At 43.5% G+C, this 21,131-nt stretch overlaps 2 protein-coding genes and 1 pseudogene across 6 annotated transcripts in view; all 3 read right to left on the bottom strand.

Moving 5' to 3' along the window:
• Positions 1–9,206, bottom strand: part of TTC28 (tetratricopeptide repeat domain 28) — a 614,295-nt gene extending 605,089 nt beyond the window's left edge. The window contains 1 exon segment of the mRNA XM_032394986.1: positions 9,063–9,206. Coding sequence (XP_032250877.1) covers positions 9,063–9,164 — 102 coding nt within the window. The 5' untranslated portion in view covers positions 9,165–9,206.
• Positions 1,137–2,262, bottom strand: LOC116625975 (annotated as a pseudogene).
• Positions 9,207–13,662: 4,456 nt separating the features above from the next.
• CHEK2 (checkpoint kinase 2) overlaps positions 13,663–21,131 on the bottom strand; it is an 84,751-nt gene continuing 77,282 nt past the window's right edge. For all 5 annotated transcript variants that reach the window (XM_032395063.1, XM_032395061.1, XM_032395060.1 and 2 more), the window contains 5 exons: positions 20,726–20,889; positions 20,417–20,532; positions 19,297–19,382; positions 14,921–15,001; positions 13,663–14,103 (listed from right to left, as the gene is read on the bottom strand). In XM_032395063.1, coding sequence (XP_032250954.1) covers positions 14,014–14,103; positions 14,921–15,001; positions 19,297–19,382; positions 20,417–20,532; positions 20,726–20,889 — 537 coding nt within the window. In that variant the 3' untranslated portion in view covers positions 13,663–14,013. The remainder of the gene's footprint in view (positions 14,104–14,920; positions 15,002–19,296; positions 19,383–20,416; positions 20,533–20,725; positions 20,890–21,131) is intronic.

The following is a 21,131-nucleotide window of genomic DNA, read 5'->3' on the forward strand; positions in this document are numbered from 1 at the left end:
TTCATTTTTGCTTTTGTTTCACTAGCTTCTGGAGATGTACCTTGAAAGAAGTTGCTGTGGGCGATGTCAAAGAGGTTATTGCCTATGTTCTCCTCTAGGATTTTGATGGATTCCTGTCTCACTTTGAGGTCTTTCATCCACTTTGAGTTTATCTTTGTGAATGCTGTTAGAGAATGGTCGAGTTTCATGCTTCTGCATGTGGCTGTCCAATTTTCCCAGCACCATTTATTGAAGAGACTGTCTTTTTTCCATTGCATATTTTTTCCTGCTTTGTCAAAGATTATTTGACCATAGAGTTGAGGGTCCATATCTGGGTTCTCTATTCTGTTCCATTGGTCTATATGTCTGTTTTTGTGCCAGTACCATGCTGTCTTGGTGATCACAGCTTTGTAATATAGCTTGAAATCGGGCAACGTGATGCCCCTAGCTTTGTTTTTCTTTTTCAACATTTCCTTGGCGATTCAGGGTCTTTTCTGATTCCATAAAAATTTTAGGATTGTTTGTTCCAGCACTTTGAAAAATGTCACTGGAATTTTGATCGGGATGGCACTGAAGGTATAGATTGCTCTGGGTAGCATAGACATTTTAACAATGTTTATTCTTCCGATCCATGAGCATGGAATATTTTTCCATCTTTTTGTGTCTTCTTCAATTTCTTTCATGAGTGTTTTGTAGTTCATAGAGTATAGATCCTTTACCTCTTTGGTTAGATTTATTCCGAGGTATCTTATGGTTTTTGGTGCTATTGTAAATGGAATCGTTTCTCTAATTTCTCTTTCTACAGTTGCGTTGTTAGTGTATAAGAAAGCAACTGATTTCTGTGCATTGATTTTGTATCCTGCCACATTACTGAATTGCTGTATGAGTTCTAGTAATTTGGGGGTGGAGTCTTTTGGGTTTTCCGCATAAAGTATCATGTCGTCTGAGAAAAGAGAGAGTTTGACTTCTTCTTTGCCAATTTGAATACCTTTTATTTCTTTTTGTTGTCTGATTGCTGTTGCTAGGACTTCTAATACTATGTTGAACAATAGTGGCGAGAGTGGGCATCCTTGACGTGTTCCTGATCTTAAGGGAAAGGCTCTCAGCTCTTCCCCACTGAGGATAGAGTTCTTTATATATTCTTGACACAACTCCATTGTCAGATCATGATTTTCAAATATATTCTTCCATTATGTGGGATTTCTTTTTTTCTTTTAAAACAAGGAAGCCATAAGTGTATAAACTATTTATTAACAGATAAGGCCTACAGATTTATTTCTTCTTGGACATAGTCACAGTGCAGCCATATTGGCCTGTGGTCTTGGTGTGCTGGCCTGGAACACAAAGTCCCCAGAAGTGACACAGCCCTCTGTGGGCTCAAATCTTCATCCTAAGTCTTCATGAAGTTTGTTGTCCAGACCATTGGCCAGGACCTAGCTGTATTTTCTATCCTTCACATCATTTTCTATGTTCCAGAACCAGTCTGGGATCTTATACTGGTGTGGATTCTGCATAATGGTGATCACACATTCCACCTCACCCTCAAGGAGCTCTCCAGACCCCTTGGTGAGGTCGATGTCTGCTTTCCTCAATACCACATATCTTTGCCCCACACCCTTAATTGCAGCGATGGCAAAGGCTATTTTCCACCGCCCATCAATATTGGTGTTGAGTACTCACAAAATATGCTGGAATTCTCAGCGATCACTAAAAACATGGCAGTGGTTCTAGTGGCAGCATGCAGGCCTCCTTTGGAAGACCTCTTTTCACTTTCTTGATGCTGTCCTTTGACACACAAAGTGTTTAATTTTAATTAAGTCCAATTTATCTATTTTCTTTTGTTACTTGTGTTTTTGGTATTATATTTAAGAAATCACTACCTATGGGGCACCTGCCTGGCTCATTAGGTAGAACATGCAACTCTTGATTTCTGGGTCATGACCTCAAGTCCCATGTTGGGCATAGAAATTACTTCAAAAAAAATAAAATAGGGCTGCCTGGGTGGCTTAGTTGGTTAAGGGTCTGCCTTCAGCTCAGGTCATGATTTCAGGGTCCTGGGATCAAGCCCCATGTCGAGCTCCCTGCTCAGTGGGGAGTCTGTTTCTGCCCCTCTCCCTGCTCCTTCTCTCTCTCACTCACTCTCTCTCAAACAAATAAAATCTTTAAATAAAGAAATAAATAAAATAAAAATCACTGCCTAACCCAAAGTCACAAAGATTTACTCCTGTGTTTTCTAAAAAGTGTTTTACTGCTCTTGCTCTTATGTTTGGGTCTTTGATGCATTTTGCGTTCATTTTTGTGTATGGTGTGAGGTAGGGGTTCAAATTCATTCTTTTGCATGTGGAAATCTAGTTGTCCAGCATCATTTGTTTTTTTGTTTGTTTTTGTTTTTGTTGGGTTTTTTTGGTTTTTTGTTTTTTTTAAGATTTTATTTATTTGACAGAGCAAGAGAGCACAAGCAGGGGGAACAGCAGAGGGAGAGGGAGAAGCAGGCTCCCCGCCAAGCAGGGAGCCCAATGTGGGGCTCGATCCTAGGACCCTGAGATCATGACCTGAGCCAAAGGCAGACGCTTAACCATGAGCGACCCAGGCACCCTGTCCAGCACCATTTGTTGAAAAGACCATTCTTTCCCCTACTGAGTGGTCTTCACACCATAGTTGAGAATCAACTGACCATAAATGTGAGGGTTTATTTCTGGACTCTCAATTCCATTGATCTATGTTATTCTTATGCCAGGACCACATTGACTTGATTACTGTAGTTTTATAGATTTTAAAATTGGGAACTGTGGGTGCCTGGGTGGCACAGTTGGTTGGGCAGCCGACTCTTGGTTTCAGCTCAGGTCGTGTTCTCAGGGTTATGGAATCAAGCCCCGCATTGGGCTCTGCACTCAGCATAGAATCTACATAAGACTCTCCCTCTCTCTTTGCCCCTCTCCCCGGCTCGCATGCACGTGTACTCTCTCTCTCTCAAATAAATTTTTTTTTTTTTTAATTGGGAAGTGTGAGTCCTTTAAGTTTGTTCTTCTTTGTCAAGATTGTCTTGGCTATTCTGGGTACCCTATACTTCCACATGGATTTTAGGATCACCTTGTAGATTTCTGCAAAAAAGGCAGATGGGATTTTTATAGGGAATGCACTTAATCTGCACATCACTTGGGGAAATGTTGCCATTTTAATACTGTTAAGTCAGGCGCCTGGGTGGCTCAGTCGGTTAAGCGACTGCCTTCGGCTCAGGTCATGATCCTGGAGTCCCAGGATCAAGTCCCGCATCGGGCTCCCTGCTCAGCGGGGAGTCTGCTTCTCCCTCTGACCCTCCTCCCCTTGTGCTCTCTGTCTCTCATTCTCTCTCAAATAAATAAATAAAATCTTTAAAAAAAAAAAAAAAAATACTGTTAAGTCTTCTGGTCCATGAACATGGAATATCAAAATTAGACTTACTCTTATTTTAAAATTACATTCCTTAAACTGCTCAGTCCAACTGCTAAAACAAAATAACCAAAAAAACAAAACAAAAACAAAAAAAAAACCTCAACCCCAAAGAACTGAATCCATTCCAACTTTACTTGATGCTGGAGTTCAATCACAAAAGAAAGAAAAATGACCAGTTACATAGAGATCCCAACAATATTTTTTAGAATGCTTGCCCTTTAAATCTAACCATTACCCTCTTCTCCCCTCCCATTTCCACTTTCTACTTATTTGGCCGATTACTTTCCAATACATATTTTTCTTTTAGTCTATTCTATCATTACTTTCTCCTCCTCATCTTTCAAAAACTATTTTTTCTTGTGTCTAATCTAAAAATGAGCACTAATGACTTTCTATATGCATGATTTGGCAAAATATAACTATCAAGGTTAATTTGATTTTTCCTTTTATGATGACTAATGCTAGAGAACAATAATCTTAGTAATTTTCATCTTCATCAAAGTGATATTCTTTATGCAATTCTACAAGTGTAATGAATATTAATAATAAATTTTTCCTACCAATTGCTGACCCAAGTCTACAGTAAGTTGAACCATTAGCATGGCAATTTTTGAACTTCCACTATGGCAAACTTAGCCAATGATGGCATGGAAATGCCAAATGGATAATCATGGAATGGAAAGCCACATACAATAATATGCCTTCTCTTATTTAACAGTCAGAGCTAACCTATTTTTTACTCTTGCAAAATGACAACACAAAGTCAGGTTTGCTGTGTTACTTGGACCACCTACTATTTCTTAGCAATCCTGTTCTTTATCCACAAAATAGTACCACATCCTCATTATAAATCATCAATTATTTCTCAACTAATTTCAACAAATCACATTTCAGATTGCTACAGGTAACTTTTACACTATTAATCATTTAAAATAATGCATGTCAGGGGCACCTGGCTGGCTCAGTAAGTAGAGCATGTGACTCTTGATCTCAGGTCCATGAGTTCAAGCCCCACACAGAGCACAGAGCTTACTTAATTTAAAAAAAAAAAAAATCCCACTAAAATAATAAATGTTCTTCAGACTGAAATATCCTCTCTTAAAGAGAGAGAGAGAGAGAGAGGAGGAGGCAACAGAGGGAGAGAGAGAATCTTAAGCAGACTCCATACTGAGTGTGGATCCTGACATGGGGCTCCATCTCAGGACCCTGAGATCATGACCGGAGCCAAAATTAAGAGTCAGACACTTAACTGACTGAGCCATCCAGGCGCCCCACACTTTTATTATTTTTAATAATACTTACAAATGCACTGTCGAATACCTATGCAGTAGCCTAGATTTAGCAGGCCTTCACAATACAACTGTGTGGTGTGAGAGACTCTTTCACTATTCCTCAAGCACTCACAGGGATGTCTTAGATCACAGAAAAGTAAGAGAGACAGGAAGAGGTTTGAGGTTTTTGCTTGTGGCTTTTCTTTGTGGGTTTTGGGTTTGGGGGAGGGTGGGTTTGTCTATGCTTTGGGGTTTGTTTGCAGGGTTTTTTTTATTTTGTTTGTTTGGGTTTGGTGTTTTGTTTGCTTTTTGTTCTTTGGCCTGCTTCTAAATGTAGTTATTTAGCAGAAGAAGATAAACAACAAATATCAAATCCCCACCACATGTAAGGCGTTGTTCTTAATATCTATCAACATTTTCTTTAACAGTTCTTTGGGATGGAGATTACCGTTCCATTATACATACAGGAACACTGTGATGTATAACAGTGAAGATTGTCAAAACTCTTACAACTAGTAAGTAGAAGAGCCAAAACCTAGAAACTTGAACAGACTACCACTAAATGATGAGATTAAAAGACTTATCCAAAACTCAACTATATTTCTTCTACAAACTAGCAATGAACTAGTGATAAACAATGACAGTATGAAATTAAAAAACAAAAACAAAAACAAAAACAGTTCCATGTAGAATAGCATCACGTAAAATAAAATACTTAGGAATAAATTTTTGAAAGAAGTGCAAGACTTGTACCTGAAAACTACAAAACACCATTGAAAGGACAGATTAAACACAATCTCTATAAAAATCCCAGCTAATTTTTGGCAAAAATTTAAAAACTGATCATAAAATCCATATGTAAGGGACTGAGAAAAGCCAAAACAGCCTTGAAAAAAAACAAAGTTACAAATACATTTAATTTCAAAACCTATTACAGAGCTACTATAATCAAATAGTTTTGTACTGGCATAAGGAAAGACAATAGAATAGAATTGAGAGTCCAAAAGTAAAACCTAATGTATAGTCAGCTGGGTTTCAATAGGATGCAAAGACCATTCAATGGGATAAAAACAATCCTTTCAATATATAGTGCTGGGACAACGGGATCACCACATGCAAAAGAATGAATTGGGTCACTACCTTACACCACACACAAAAATTAACTCAAAATGGATCAAAAACCTAAATATAAGGGCTAAAAACAGAAAATTCTTAGAAGAAAGCATAGTAAATCTTCATGACCTTGGATTTTGCAATGGATTCTTAGCTATGACACCAAAAGCATGAACAACAAAAGATAAAACAGATAAATTGGACTTCATCACAATTAAAACTTTTTTTTTTTTTTTTTTTGGCAACAAAGTACATTATCAAAAAAGTGAAAGACAACATACAGGAGAAAATATTTGTGAATCAAATATCTGACTAGGGTTTAGTATCCAGAATATTTAAATAACTCCTACAACTCAATATAAGACAAATAACAATTAAAAAATGGACCCAAAAAATGGACAAAGGATTTTAATAGACATTTCTCCAAAGAAGATATACAAATGGCCAATAAGCACCAAAAAATATCCCCAACATCTTAGTCATCAAGGAAATGTAAATCAAAATTGCAATGAGATACCATTTTATACCTACTAGGATGGCTAAAGTTAAAAAAAAAAAAAAGACAATAACAAGTATTGGCAAGGATGTAGAGAAACTGGAACCCTCATAATTTGCTGGTGGAAATGTAAAACAATGTAGTACCTTAGGAACAGTCTGTCAGCTCCACAAAAGGTGAGAAAAGAGTTACCATATGACCCAGCAATTAGGATATACCCAAGAGAAATTAAAACATACATCCACACTAAAACTTACACATAAACGTTCACAGCAGCATTATTCATAATAACCAAACAGTGGAAAAAACCTACATGTCTATCAAGGGATAAATAAATAAACAAGTGGCATCTGGGTGGCTCAGTTGGTTAAGCATCTGACTGCAGCTCAGGTCATGATCTTGGGGTCCTAGGGTCAAGCCCTGCACTGGACTCCTCACTCAGGGCGGGGGGGGGGGGTTCAACTTGTCCCTCTGCCCCTCCCCATGCTCCTATTCCATCTCTCTCTCTCTTTCTCTCCCTCTCTCAAATAAATAAAATCTTTTTAAAAAATGGATAAACAAAATGTAGTATATCCATTCAATGCAATATTACCCAGTAAGAAAAAGGAATGAAGTACTTATACATGCTACAACACAGATGAACCTTAAAAATCATTGGTCTAAGTGAGAAGCCAGACTACATATTGTAAGATTACATCATGTGAAATGTCCAGAATAGCGAAATTTGTACAGACAGAAAGTAGGTTATTGCCAGCAGGTGGGAGAAAAGTGAACAAGGAATGTTAATGTGTACGGGATTTCTTTGAAATATGATGAGCAGATAATGGTGATGTTGGACATATAGTGAATATTCACTATAAACCATGAAATTGTACATCAAAACTGTTGATTTTACAGTAGGTGAATTATACCTCAAAAAAGCTGGGTTTGTTTTGTTTTCTTTTTAAGACACTTAAAAAAAAGTGATGGGGAATGTAATATACTGCACGGTGACTATAGTTAATAATACTGAATTGTATATTTGAAAGTTGTTAAGACAGTAAATCTTAAAAGTTTTCATCATAAGAAAAGAAATTGTAATTATGTGATGACAGATGTTAACTAGACTTATTGCTGTGATCATTTTGCAATATATACAAATATTACATCATTATGTCCTAGATCTGAAACTAATGTTATATGTCAATGGTATCTCAATTAAAAAAAAAAAAAGAATTTTAAAAAAATCCAAATAAACTGCAAAAATGACACACAGAATAAAACATCTAATTTTTCTATTTTTCTTCAGATGCAATCTCAACTTCTAAAGTCTTGTCTTTCTATATATTTATATTTTTTCCACTCAAAAAAAAAACAGAAATGAAATCAACTCTTGAAATTCAAAAAACATGAAAAAAACAGCCCCTGAAATATCAAATAACTTTCAAACAATTCTATTTTAGCACTGACTCTGAACTAAACATAAATCTCAATTTCAAAATATTACATAAAAACTACAAATACTCAGGTCTAAGCAAATTGCCAACTTTTCTGAATAAACAGTAATTCACATTTGCTTTGATAAAATGTAAATATTTACCTGCCTTGAAGGAAAAAAATCCTATAAGCCTAGTGTTCCCAAATGATGAAGAGAAAGAAGCATGCATTTTTAATTCAGGTTTTGTTTTATAATTACTTTTAACCTAGCTAGGGTATACATAGTTGATGGTTTACACTAAGCAACGTATACTGATTTTGCCTAGAACATACTGAAAACATGGCAATATAAACACTCACAGAAGTTGAGACGAGAGAAAAAAATCACATTTTACAGTAAATCTCACAGAGATATTAATCTCAAAAGCTCCTGAAAATGTCTCAAGAGCTCCTATTTTGGAAACTCTCTAAGTTATTCAGTCTTCTTACAAATACTGAATGACCATCTACCATGTGCCAAGCAGTGCGCCTGGTACCAGGATGCCATGGTGAGCTATAAACAGAACAGGTCCCTGATCGCTGGAAGCTTACTCTAAAATAGTGCCTGTCGAATCTGCCTGATCATAACAACTTGAGAGTTTGTTAAAAATTCAAAATCTGGTCCTCTGCCTTGGAGAGTTTGTCTGTGGCCTGGGAAGAGCTGTGACGCCAGCATTTTTATCAAGCTACAGATTATTCCTATGCCTGGGCAGTTTGGGGAGCCAAATCCTCAGGGCCATCCCATCTCATCCTCTGAGAGCCACACCTCCAAAGTCCATTTTGCTCAGCATCCTTCACCCTGACCGATACCCCAAAGACACTACGAAGCTGGGGTGGATGTCAAGCATCCCAAAATCACTCTGTGCTGAGACACCGCCAGACTTGGTTCCTTCCAGGGACGGACAGCTTACTCCCTGTGATTCCACCTGGGGCTGTCTGCACCTGAGTCTCTCAGGGCAGCACCGACACCTGCCTCCAAGCGGCTGCCATTACCTCTCCCGTGGGCCCTGGGCCGGGGCAGCCGCCGCCCCGCGAAGGCGAAGGCAACAGTGGAGACGTGGTGCTCATTAGGCGCCGACTGTATACCCCCCCCCCCCCCCCCCCCCCCCCGCGCACACATACTCTATCCGAAACCCAGGCGGGCTGGCGGCAGACCGAATCCCGCCGCACAGCGGCGCGAGGCAGGACAGCTCGAACCCGGACGGTGGGGCGGGTTCCGCCTCGCGGCCGCTCGTCAGCTTCCAAGGCCCGGCCCGGCTCGCACCGACGGAGTTTCACAAAGAAAGTCTCCCGGCCCGCGCCCCTCACGCACTCACCGGCGCCGGCGCCGGCGGCGACTCGGGCTCCCGCCGCCTACGGCTCCGTGCCGGGGTCGGCCCCGGTGCTGGCTCGGGCGCCGGCGGCGGCGACTGCTCCATCCCCGCGGGGCCCGGGCCGCGTCCGCCTCGAGCTAACGGTCCCGCCAGCTAGGCGCGCGCGCCGGACCCGCGCGCCATGTTCCCGCCGTACCGCGCGCCGCCGCGGCAACCCACACCACCCCCCCCACAACCGCGCACGCGCGCACTCGCCGCACCAGCTCCCCGCGCGCCTCCGCGGGTCCCCCCAACCGCGCAAGCGCGCACTCGCCGCGCCCCCTTCCCCGTGCGCCCCGCCTCGCGCCCTCCAGAGCCGGCCGCTGTTCCCGGCGTCGCGCCCACCCCCTCCGCACCCGTCCGGCCTGGCTGGAGCGCTCGCCGTTCTGGACTTGGCGCCGCCGCCTGCCGCACTGCAGACGACCCCTGGGCAACTGCCCCGCATTGCCCCATATACTTCACAGGTCACGCCGGCCTTGCGGCGAGGGTCTGAGCCAGGAGGGAATTACCCCCAAGAAGTGCCGGGGAAGAACGCTACTAAGGTGATGAGGTCCCCGTCATGGAAGTATGCAAGCACGTGCGCGAGAGTAAGTGGCACAGTGAATGCCCATGTCCCTGGGACAGCCAGACTCAGTGGAGAACCTGAGGTCGAGCCCCACATCTCCTCTAACCTTTGCGTGATTAAGGTCAGTTCTCTGGGGGCCTGTTTCTCCTTAATCAGGAAGGCCGATAACTAAGGTGTGTTGGGAGGACTCAAACAATCAGGATGGTGTCAGCACAGCTCCTAGTACTTACTGAACGGTTATCAGGTGACAAGACCGAAGTAGTTTTGTGTACTGGTTAAAACCAAAGGCTCTAGGGAAGGGAAATCTCAGTTCAAGTCTGGCCTCCACCTCTTGCAAACTGGGAAACCTTTAATAGGTCACTTGACTGAAGCAGAAAGCCTTGATTTCTAAATCAGCAAATGAGAAAGTGGCAATAATACCTCACAGGGTTGAGGTGAACTCTCAGATGCACGTCCCTGCTTGAGCACGCCTGGCAGCACCACACTTTCCAGGCTTCGCTGGTATAATTCTGGCCCTTTCCTTCCAAGACTCCTAAAAGCTTAATGAAAGGGGCTCTGCTCCCAAACTCTGTGGTATAATTAGCTGGGAGGGGTTCACTCAACCTTGGGACTGTAGGGACTGTTACTTCCCACATCTTCGCTTTCCATTCTCTGCCACAAACCTCTCTGAAAACCCTAAAGTTGGCAGAAAAACAACAGCAGCAAATGTTTTTCCCTACTAGAAAAAAAAATCTCCAAGGGTCTCTCGGAGTTTGTAAATGGTTGAATTTATTAATTTGACCTTTTCCAGATACTAGTGACAGTAATAATAATTCAACCTGGAGTAAAAAAAGAAACAAATTGAAAAGTCTCGGGGTGGTAGCTCACTTCAGGCATAGCTGGATCCAGGTGCTCAATGACCCAAATCTTGAATCTCTTTCAGCTCCCTTCTCTCTTCGATGACTTCTTTCTCATGCAGGCTCTCCAGTGTCCCAGGCAGCACCTAGCTCATATCTGACCAGGAAAACAGGAGCTGTTTGCCAATAATTCCAGCCAGTCTCAGGGCTGACTTTCATTGCAATTATTTAGGTCAGAAGTCCCTACTTGAGCCAATCACAGCAAGATTGGCCAAACCTGGCTATACTGAGCCCCTCTAGAAAGGGGATGGGGCCAGGGTGAGTGGGAGGAGGGATACCTCCCCCAGAAAAAGTGATGCAGTTATCACGAGAGGCATCAGATGAGGATAGGCACAAATAAAAGGTGTCCACTGCACCTATCTAGGCATGCAGCAGGTCAACCATGGAACAACATACCTGTTCTACAGCAATGGCAGTTACTTCAGGCACTGTGAAATGCCCCTCCACCTCTGCTCCCACCATCCACCTAGTCCTGACATTTCCCACGTTAGATCAAAGGCATCTCAATTATCTGCCCAACTTGTGTGTGCCCCCGCCACCCCAGAAACTGAACGGATTATATTACGTCCCTGTTCAAGATTTTTCCATGGCACCCTCTGGCTATTTATATGTGATCCTCCCACACTTTAAGGATGGAAGGCAACATTGATAGATCCCTTATCACACACCAGGCACTTTAAATGACATTCCCCCATTCAATCCTCACAAACACCATATGAGGCTGCTACTCTTACTGCACCCACTTTATAGATAAGGACATAAAAGTTCAGCAATTTCAAAGCCAAAGTCAGGAAGTGCAGAGAGCTCAGATTGGCACAGTATTGTTTTTACCACTAATGTTGCCATCCCAGCTCCATTTGCTCATTTTTTCGAAGTCCTGGGCCCACCTCCAGGTAGGAGGCTAGTGGGAGGAGCTCCACCAGGGAAGGAAGACCTTGTACCCCTTCAGCTTCATAGTCGGGGGGCAGGCAGACATTTAGCGTTACCAACTCCCCATTTCCTCCATAACTTCATGAAATAAGGGAAAAGAATTGCCTCAAAAGAAAACTGGAGTGAGGTCAGGAAGAAGTGGATGCTGGGTGGCCCCAAATAAGCAGATGACATCTTATATTAGTTTCCTATGGCCTCTATTACCACAAATTGGGTGGCTTGACACAAATTTGTTCTTATAGTTTTGTAGTTCAGAAGTCTGAAATCATTTCCACTAGTGAAAGTCAAGGTGTAAAGGACTGGTCCCTTCAGGAGAGACTCTGAGGGGGAGAATCCATTTCCTTGCCTTTTTTCAGCTTCTCATGGCCGCCTGTATCCCTTGGCTTGTGGCCCCTTCTTCCCTCTTCAAAGTGGCTCACTCCATTCTAACTCTGACTCCTTCTGTGTGTGTCCCTCTCAAACACTGTGATGACACACCCGTCCCAGAATGCCACCCAGAAGAGACAGGATAATCTACCCATCTCAGGATCCTTAATCATATCTGCAAAGTCTCTTTTGCCACGTAAAGGAACATATTCATATTCTGGGGATGAGGATGAGGTCATCTTTGGAAGCCATTATTCTATCTACTATGGTCGGTATAATCAGAGGGAGCGAATATAAAGTGCTCTGGAAACAGAGAAGGGCTGGTTGGCTCTGCCCCAAGAGGGGAAAAATGCCCTAAGAAACCACAGCCTTCACATTAAATATTCAAATGAGCTAAAAACCCATCTAACTTGGCAATCTCCACCTCATTCTTTTAAATATGCAAACCACTTAAATCCCCATCTAGCCCCCACCAAGCCCCTGCTCACACACACACACACACACCAGGCCAGCCAAGCCTCAGAATGCTTGCACACCCTTCTAAAGGAAATTACCAACCACCACCCAACTGCCCACGGCAACAGCTGTGTACCCCGAGGCCCTGGCTGGCTCATCAGTGGCATCAGAACCAAGGCATTCAACTCATGGCATGACCAGTGAGCTATAATGTGGCCTACTATCAACCAGCCAAAGATAGAAGCAAAATCAGTGGGTCAGAAAGAGACAAGAGGAACCAAGCATTACAGCTGCCTGGGTTCCTGATGGATCCCGGGCCAGACATCTAACCTTGAAACAAATCCCCTTTATCATGAAGTAACCTAAATGAGCTTCTGTTCTTGCCACCAAGGTGTCCCAACTTACACAGATCATGGTGCTGTACCCTCTCACAATAATTGAACACACTGGCATTCAGGATTTAGATATCAGTCTCTTGTGAGTTTTGTCAGCGTGAGTCAGCATTCCTGAGTCTGACTGTATATGAGCCTGAGAAGATGAGGAATATTAGAGTCAGGAAGACCTGGGTTGGGTCCCATCTCTGCCACTTGCTGTGTGACACTGGACAAGTCAACTTACTCCTTCATCCTGGGTTCCTCACCTACAACATAAGGGCAGTCAGAGGACTTATACCATAGCATCACTGTGAGGACTGGACAAGATCAGCCAAGGGAAGGGCTTTATACAGGGCTTCCTTGGTTGTCATTGGCTCAACATGAAATGCCCACATGCCTCATTTGCATTTCCAAAATCCAAACAGCTTTGAAACCTGAGAGTCATCCGTAACTCCTTTGACAGAAAAGTGACTTGCACTGACATGAGGCACTTATAGTCTTCTTTAACCCTTTTATTGTGAATATTTGCTGCAAAAGTATTTAAGTGCTTAGTTTTAGGACTCTACTGGGTGTTACAAATAATAGAGTTGATGTGCCATGTATCCTTCCTAAAACCAGGAAAATTTCAAATTTGACAACTGTTTTGGTCCCATGGTTTCAGCAACGATGGACCTGTACCTTTACACAGGTGAGGTGAGAATTTAAAACTGGCCTGTGGTATATGGTACCAAGGTACCTCCCATCTCATGAGGACTTTGGTGACTAGCCAGTCTCTACAAACCACCCCAATCTCCAACTTTCTAAAGAGTCTTTCGAATTTGTTTTGTTTTGTTTTGTTTTTTAAAGATTTTATTTATTTATTTGAGAGAGAGAATGAGATACAGAGAGCATGAGAGGGGAGAGGGTCAGAAGGAGAAGCAGACTCCCCGCTGAGCAGGGAGCCCGATGCGGGACTCGATCCCGGGACTCCAGGATCATGACCTGAGCCGAAGGCAGTCGCTTAACCGACTGAGCCACCCAGGCGCCCAAGAGTCTTTCGAATTTGTATGCAGCTTGCCCAGGCTGAGACCAGGGATACCCACCTGGTTCCAGCCAACATAGAGCACCAGACAAAAAGCACAAAACTGCAAATACACAAAAAAGGTGTGCAGCTAAAGAGCTCATCATCAAACAGAAGCCAAAGCCCAGGTTCCACTAGGTTTGGAATTGTGTATTGATGATTGTGAAAAAGCAACCGTCCCCACAATTAAAATAAACTATAAAAAACAGATTTAAAGAAAATGGCAGCAGGTTCAAGAAGGCAGGTTTCTTTCATGTTCAACCAAAGTTCACGACACAGCAGCACACACAGCCAGACGCTTTGTGGTGTCAGCATCCTCTGCTTCCCCTTCAAGAAGCCGCTTTTGACTTGTGGAAGGCTGGAAGTAAAAAGGGAGAAATGTTCAAAGAAAACCACTGGCTTTAAGATTATCAAAGTGCCCCACTACGCTTCCAGTACATTGGGAGCGTTTCATGTGAAACTTCTAGTACCAAGAATCAGGAGTCGTCCCCCTTGACAACTGAACCCCCACCACACCTGCCCAGAACTCAGACATGCTTATTGAATGGACATTTCTCTCCCTTGTGGCTTCTGACCACTTGATGGATACTGAAAGCAAGCAGCATAAACACCCTCCCTCCTCACTGTACTCTCCTCCTAAGTTATGAAGTTTAAAGGAACTACAATACCTCTTGCTGGGAGCCCCAAATCTTGCTCTTTTGTGGGAAGACCATCTTTTTTGTCTTTGTTTCCCATTCATAAAATTTCGAGGGGACAGTGGGAAGGAGAGTATTATTCATCAAAAGAAGGCAGGATAGGAATGAAGAGATATTAACTAATCCTAACAAAGAACCTTGGAAGAATAACATTATAATCAATAAATAATCAACCACTTGTCCAGATTATAAATTTTCAACAAGTTTAAATTTGAACTTCTAATACAGTCTTCCAATTTTGCCTTGCAGGAGACCTCCTGAATGACAATCCCTGACTATGCTTCTTTAATGCATTAAACATACTCTTCTTATTAAATCTTCTAAGGGTGCTAGAGCAGATCGAGCTGAAACAAAATATCTACCACATTATTCCAAAAAAATATTAAGCAATTGCTACTAAAGAGACCTTTCAAGCTCATTCTCCTTGCTCATGAGCTCTTTAAAACTTAGCCTACATTTAACGACCATCATCTGGAATACCTGGGCCGGGACTTGGGGTAGAGCCGTTGGCTTATTTTCTTCAAAAAGTAAATTCTGAAATTTTCTCTTCATGTCCTCATCCTGTGAAAAAATGGAAAAAAAAAAAGAAAGAAAACCTAAGTAGACTGTGTCTGAAGGAAAGAAAGCTCCTAAAAAGACAGGGCTGGGTTGCCCCTGGAAAGAAAAAAGTGGGTAAGGACACCCAGTCTGTCCACCGGAAGGCAGGGTCTTGCTGAGGCTCCAGGAGGTAATGGGCCATGAGCTCCTCAGCTCTGCCTTCCCGGAGCACTCTAATCAGCAGCCAATGTTCAGTTGACACTGGCTAAATCAAACCCACATGCCCTCAGTGGGTCAGAGAGAACCACAGACGTTAGCAGTCAACAGACTTTCAGAACCAGCATCCCAGATCCTGAGAAAGGGTAATCAGGAAGCCAGAAGCTGGGACTGGCTCAGTCCCCTGAGAGCGGACTCCATGAAGCTCCCCAGATCTTTCCAGGAGGTGTCCCCTCCCCATGCCAACACTAAGACCATTTACTAGGGCCACCCTAACAAAGCAACCCAGCACCCCAGAAAATTCTCCCAGCAAGTACTACGCAAGTCACCAGAAGGACTTGAAGCCCACAATATCCCAGAGCTAATGAGAAAGGAAGACAGATGAACAGACGTTTTGTGCTGCTAGAGGGAGAAGGGGGAGGAGGGGTGCATGTGCACATAGAGAACTCCTGCCCAGATGTCTATGAGGATAATTCCCACCTCTATGAATGTTACTTCTGCAGGGTTCAAGTATTTGCATCTAGGAATCCTGAAAAGTAACCTGGTGCAGCTCTCCCCATCTTCAGAAAGGTGAAACATCCCATGACTAGGATGGGGCCAGCTGGAAGCCCAGCTCAGCCACTCAAAAGTAGCGTGTGCACAAGACAGACCCACAGCTGCCTGATTCCAAAGCCCCATGTACCTTCCCACCCAACCTCCTCCCATTCCCCTCCCATTCCTCCCACTAAGCCAAGAGCACCACAGTAGGTGGGGGCAGAGGGCATAGGAGTGAAGGCCTCCAATATTCAGCAGTTTGGTATGTATAGAAAAATTGCACTGCTTGAGAATTAACTCACCTGTTCTATATCTAGTGGCTGAATCACCTGCTTCCAACACAGTTTATTGCATCACTCAGTGTAGCGCCCCACTGCCCATTCTGAGAGCACCACGTTCATCTGGATTCTGCTCCACAATCTCCCTTAGGATCTCACTTCCTACACTATGCCACTCTCAAAATTCCTTCCCCTCTTTCCTCCTATTCCTGCTCACAACCTCCACCGGGAATGCCCTCCTTGCTATCCTGCCCATCCATCTCACCCACCTTTCTCATTCACTCAGTGAACAACTACTTCCTGATCGGCCTTAGATGCCAGGCACTGTAAAAGGCAAAGGGGCCTCCATATAGAGGGACTCAATCAACAATAAAAATGTGGTCCCCTATTGTGACTAAACTGTGTCCACCTCCGCCCCCGAAATTCAAATGTTGAAATAGTAATCCCCAATGACTATTTGGAGACAGGGCTTTTAAAGAGGCAATTAAGTAAAAATGAGACTATTAAGGTGGGGTTCCAATCCAATATGACTGATGTCCTCAGAAGAAGAGAAAGAGACACAGGGATGTGAGTACAGAGAAAAGACCATGTGAGGACAGAGAGAAGGCAGTGATCTGCAAGGCAAGGAGAGACGCCTCAGGAGAAACCAAATGCGCCAACACCTTGAAATCGGGTCTTCTAGCCTCCCGGACTATGAGGAAATAAATTTCTGTTGTTTAAGCCAACCCGTCTGGGGTATTTTGTTATAGCAGCTCTAGCAAACTAATACACCCACGTCATCCCCAGGCCACTCAGCCTTTAGAAGCTCTTCATATTGTGTGAACCTGTGAATACCTGAAACCCTAGAACCGTGACCCTATCTCATTCTGAGGATCCCCCCTATACTCTACACCTACCCCTACTGCCGTGTGTATCCCACTGCCCTGCTGTGACTATGGTCGGGGTTGTACCCACCCAGACTGTCAGCTCCCCAAGGCAAGGACTTATCTTACTCTTCTTCGCATCCCCAGTACCTAAGTGTTGACACATGAGCTCATTAACCATCCTCTGAAAGAATGAACGCACAAAGAAATGAAAGCACACAGCAACATGCCATATGGCAGCTCTTTAAGACAGCCAGACAGAACTGCCCACAGGCCTATTTAGGCCTATATTTAAAACAAGTCATCGGGAAGCCTGGGTGGTTCAGTTGGTAAAGTGTCTGACTCTTGATTTTGGCTCAGGTCATGATCTCAAGGTCATGAGATCGAGCCCCGCATCAGGCTCCACGATCAGCACGGAGTCTGCTTGTCCCTCTCTGGCTGCTCCTGCCCCACTCACGCTCTCTCTCTCAAATAATAAAATATTTTAAAAAATGATAAATTAAAAAAATAAAACAAGGCATCAATTAGCAGTAATATTGAAAAAGGAGCTCATTATATACCACAGGTAGCAATGTGTATCTGCAAACACCTTCCTCAGAGATGTCTACAGTCTACTCAAAAATTTAAATTGTAAAATGCCTCAAAGGCAAGCAGGAAGGAGTTCTCGATTTCAGAAAGTGAATATGAGGCCAAAGAGTGGATGTTATAGGGGTGTCAGAGGATGATATAAAGGATGTTCCCCCCCCCCCAAAAAAGGATGTTCCCCAAACTGAACACTGTTAAGAGCAAAAGAGACTGGAACTCACATTCCAAACACTCAGTCCAGGGCCAGACCCACAAAGCCATTTGGCTTCTTCAAAAACACTGAAATTCCCCAAAATAAAACCTAAGCTATCACTAGCAGATGATTAACACAGGCAGTATCCGCATTCTCGTCCTCACTGTGCTCATTCCACCTTTTGCAGCAAAAACAAAATGTGGTCCAGTGAGACCCCTGTGGCAGGACTGAACCTCACCTTTTCCTCAGTTGTTAGTGACAGTTTTCTTCTGAGACAAACAGAACAAGAAAAATAGGTTACGCACGTTCGTAAATTGCAGGCGGCTACAAACCCTGTTCCCTGGCCTAACTGGCAAGCTCCATTTTTTTTTTTCCCCAAGACTAGCACAGCTCCTCTACGTCCACATCTGGCCCCAAGAGTTTCCCTATTAGGGCACATAAAAAGAGCCAAGAGGCATGTTTTTCTTTTTCATCAAAATTAAATCCCCACATGCAAAGGCACCCTTGTTTCCAAATTCCTTTTCTCCAGGGTCCTGCTGTTTCAAATCTGTGTGGTCTATTAAGTGCTAAATCATCTGACAGATTTCTTCTGGGGGGGAGACTGCTGTTTCCAGGGCAATAACCCAAACAAATATATCTACTTTTTTTTTTTTCTTTTAAGGATTTGTTGTTCTCAACCTGAGCTGGCCTGAGCATAACTGTTAGGTATGGAGGGCTGGAAGAGAGAAAGAATAGGGACAGTCTTCCCAGAGTCCCAGGAGCACAGTACTGAGACTGGACGGCCTGGATGAGTTTCTGGGCTAGTAATCCCCAGAGTACTTGAGCCTCTAGCTCAAGCTAGCTGGTTAAATTCCCCATCCCCACAGGAAACAGACCAAATGGAAATTAACAAAAAGGGATATGGCTGTGCTGAGTGGAACTGCACTTAACAGAAGGCCTGACATCCATCAGAAAACCTGCTCCACGCTGTAGCTAGTTCTAAAACCAAAGGTCAGTCCAGCAAAGCCACAAAGGACTTCCAAGTCTGGCAGCTAGAATGAGGTCAGGGTATAATCCAACAACAGCCACAATGCCCTGGCAGGGACACATAGGTAATACAGACTTGAAAGGTGCACTAATGGCATGTTTACTCACCAAGAATAAGTGGGACCCTATATGCCCAATCACATAGGCTTAAGAAATAACCAGATTCTCCCCCCAGAGAAGCTGCCCTCCTCCTCCTCCTTCCCCTGCTCCCCTGACTTAAGGCTGAAGACAGCTGGGATGCAGCCCATCCCACCTGTTTGAGGGAAGAGGCTAGCACAGGTGGGGGTGGCGGTGGAGGTGCCGAACTAGAACCACTTCTCAAAGTACCACCGCCGAACTGCAGACTCGGGGAACGCAAGTGGGACTAGGACAGGCCATAAAGTGAGCTGTCCTGGGATCCCAGGAGCCACAAGTTAAGTTGAAAAGGTTGTACCCAAAGACACACCTACACTCATGAACCATATACACACAGAAACATGCCTGACACACCTAAGCTCATTCTAAAGCAGGTGCATTAAACAGTCTCAACAAAGCGACCACGTTTCCAACTTCTTCCTTTATCCCTCAGGCACAGCTAAGAGCTGCCTATATAGTTTGTGCCAGCAAGCACTGTCCCATACCCACCTGAAGCCACGGGTGTCTTAAGGCTTCCTCTGTCGTAAAACGCACCTTTGGATCCACTATCAACAACTTCTTAACAAGGTCCAGAGCTAAAACAATGATAATCAAATATCAAATCATAGTGGAAAGGGTAGATACATTAAGTCAGCAAAATTAAAGTATGCCAGAATGACAGGCCAACATCCAGAAAGAGAGAGAGGCTAAAGTCATTGCAAGTCAGCAGGTGTGGGGGGCAGGGACCCCCTCCCCCGCAGTCCCTCTCACTCTCTGTCTTCAGAGCTCTCGGAGAACACCAGGAATGACCACAATGCCCCCCATCTCCCTTGGCTCACACATCACCACCTCTTCAACGCTCCCTGTTCCCCACCTCATTGCTGGACTCAAGTTCAAACTAATTAAATCTGAACTTCTACCTAGTTCTAGGAAGCTCAGGATGCTCGGCCAAGGCTCTCGAGACCCATGCACTGACAGTGAGAGTTTCTCAGCCAGCAACAGGCTCCTTGGAACTGCAGGCTTGGCAGAAAGAAAGCTTGACAGCAAGCAACAAGTGGAGGCTGGCTTTTATATTGCAACAATATTATTCCTTCGACATTCTAAGGTTTGACATTCTAAGGTTTAACAGAATCATCTATGTTATATAACCTGACAGTTTTCCTTTTCTACTTTTCCTTTTGAGAAGTACAAAGCTATACTTTTAAATTCTAAAACACAAAGAAATTACTTTAGCTCTTACATGCTTACCCAAAGGAGACTTTGTACTGAAAAGTTACTTATTTTGTACACTTACTAGGTACCAGACACTTGCTTAGATTACAATTACCCTCACAAAAAACCTTTAAGGTAGGGGTCTACTGTACCCCCTTTACATATAAAGAAAAGGGTAACTCAGACAGGTTAAGTAATTTGCCTAAGGTCACAAAGCTAGGAGTAGCAGACCCAAAATATGAGCCTTGGTCAGCCTGGTTCTGGAGCCTATGTTAACTTCCTTTGCCCCTCAAAAGGTGCAAAACAAACAACAGAAAATAAGAACAGGAGGAATGTAACAGAATGTGAAAATAAATTTCCACCACAGCATACACACATTTTAGCAAACCACAAATTCTTAACCCTTTCATATCCATACCCTTTTCTGAGACCTCTGCCCAGACTTCAGAAATGAAATTGAATTTTCCACTGGTGATCTGATCCTTCAAAGACACTTGAGTCTTATGCTCAGAGAAAGGTGGATACCCACTAAGGCTTAATGTTGGTAGAGAGAGAAAGGAAAAGAAATCAAATTATAATCTCAGTGGCATTCAGACATACAGATTATTCTTTAAATCAATGATCAAAAAAGGTCACCCAGTGTAAACACAAGCTCTCTACCTGGACACGTTTCTGACTTCGCCTAATTATCTCCAACCAGACTCTGAAGCAATGAAACTTTTCTTACCAGATAAAAAGAATCACTCCTAAACTCCAGCAATCCACAGCTCGGTTATATCCAGTAGTCCCAAAGGAATTAAGAACCTCAGGAGCCAGGTAGGTGGGAGTCCCACATAAGGTTCTCATGAGAGAGGTCTCCCCCAAAATCTTAGACTGCCCAAAATCAGTAATCTAAAATTAAGGACAAAAGGGAATCATTTTTAATGGTATCATAAAATAAAAAGATTAACATAGTTGGGGCGCCTGGGTGGCTCAGTCGTTAAGCGTCTGCCTTCGGCTCAGGTCATGATCCCAGCCAGGGTCCTGGGATCGAGCCCCGCATCGGGCTCCCTGCTCCGCCAGAAGTCTGCTTCTCCCTCTCCCACTCCCCTGCTTGTGTTCCCTCTCTCGCTGTGTCTCTCTCTGTCAAATAA

The sequence above is a fragment of the Phoca vitulina genome, unplaced genomic scaffold, assembly GCF_004348235.1.
Source record: "Phoca vitulina isolate PV1807 unplaced genomic scaffold, GSC_HSeal_1.0 scaffold82, whole genome shotgun sequence".
NCBI classification, from domain to species: domain Eukaryota; kingdom Metazoa; phylum Chordata; class Mammalia; order Carnivora; family Phocidae; genus Phoca; species Phoca vitulina.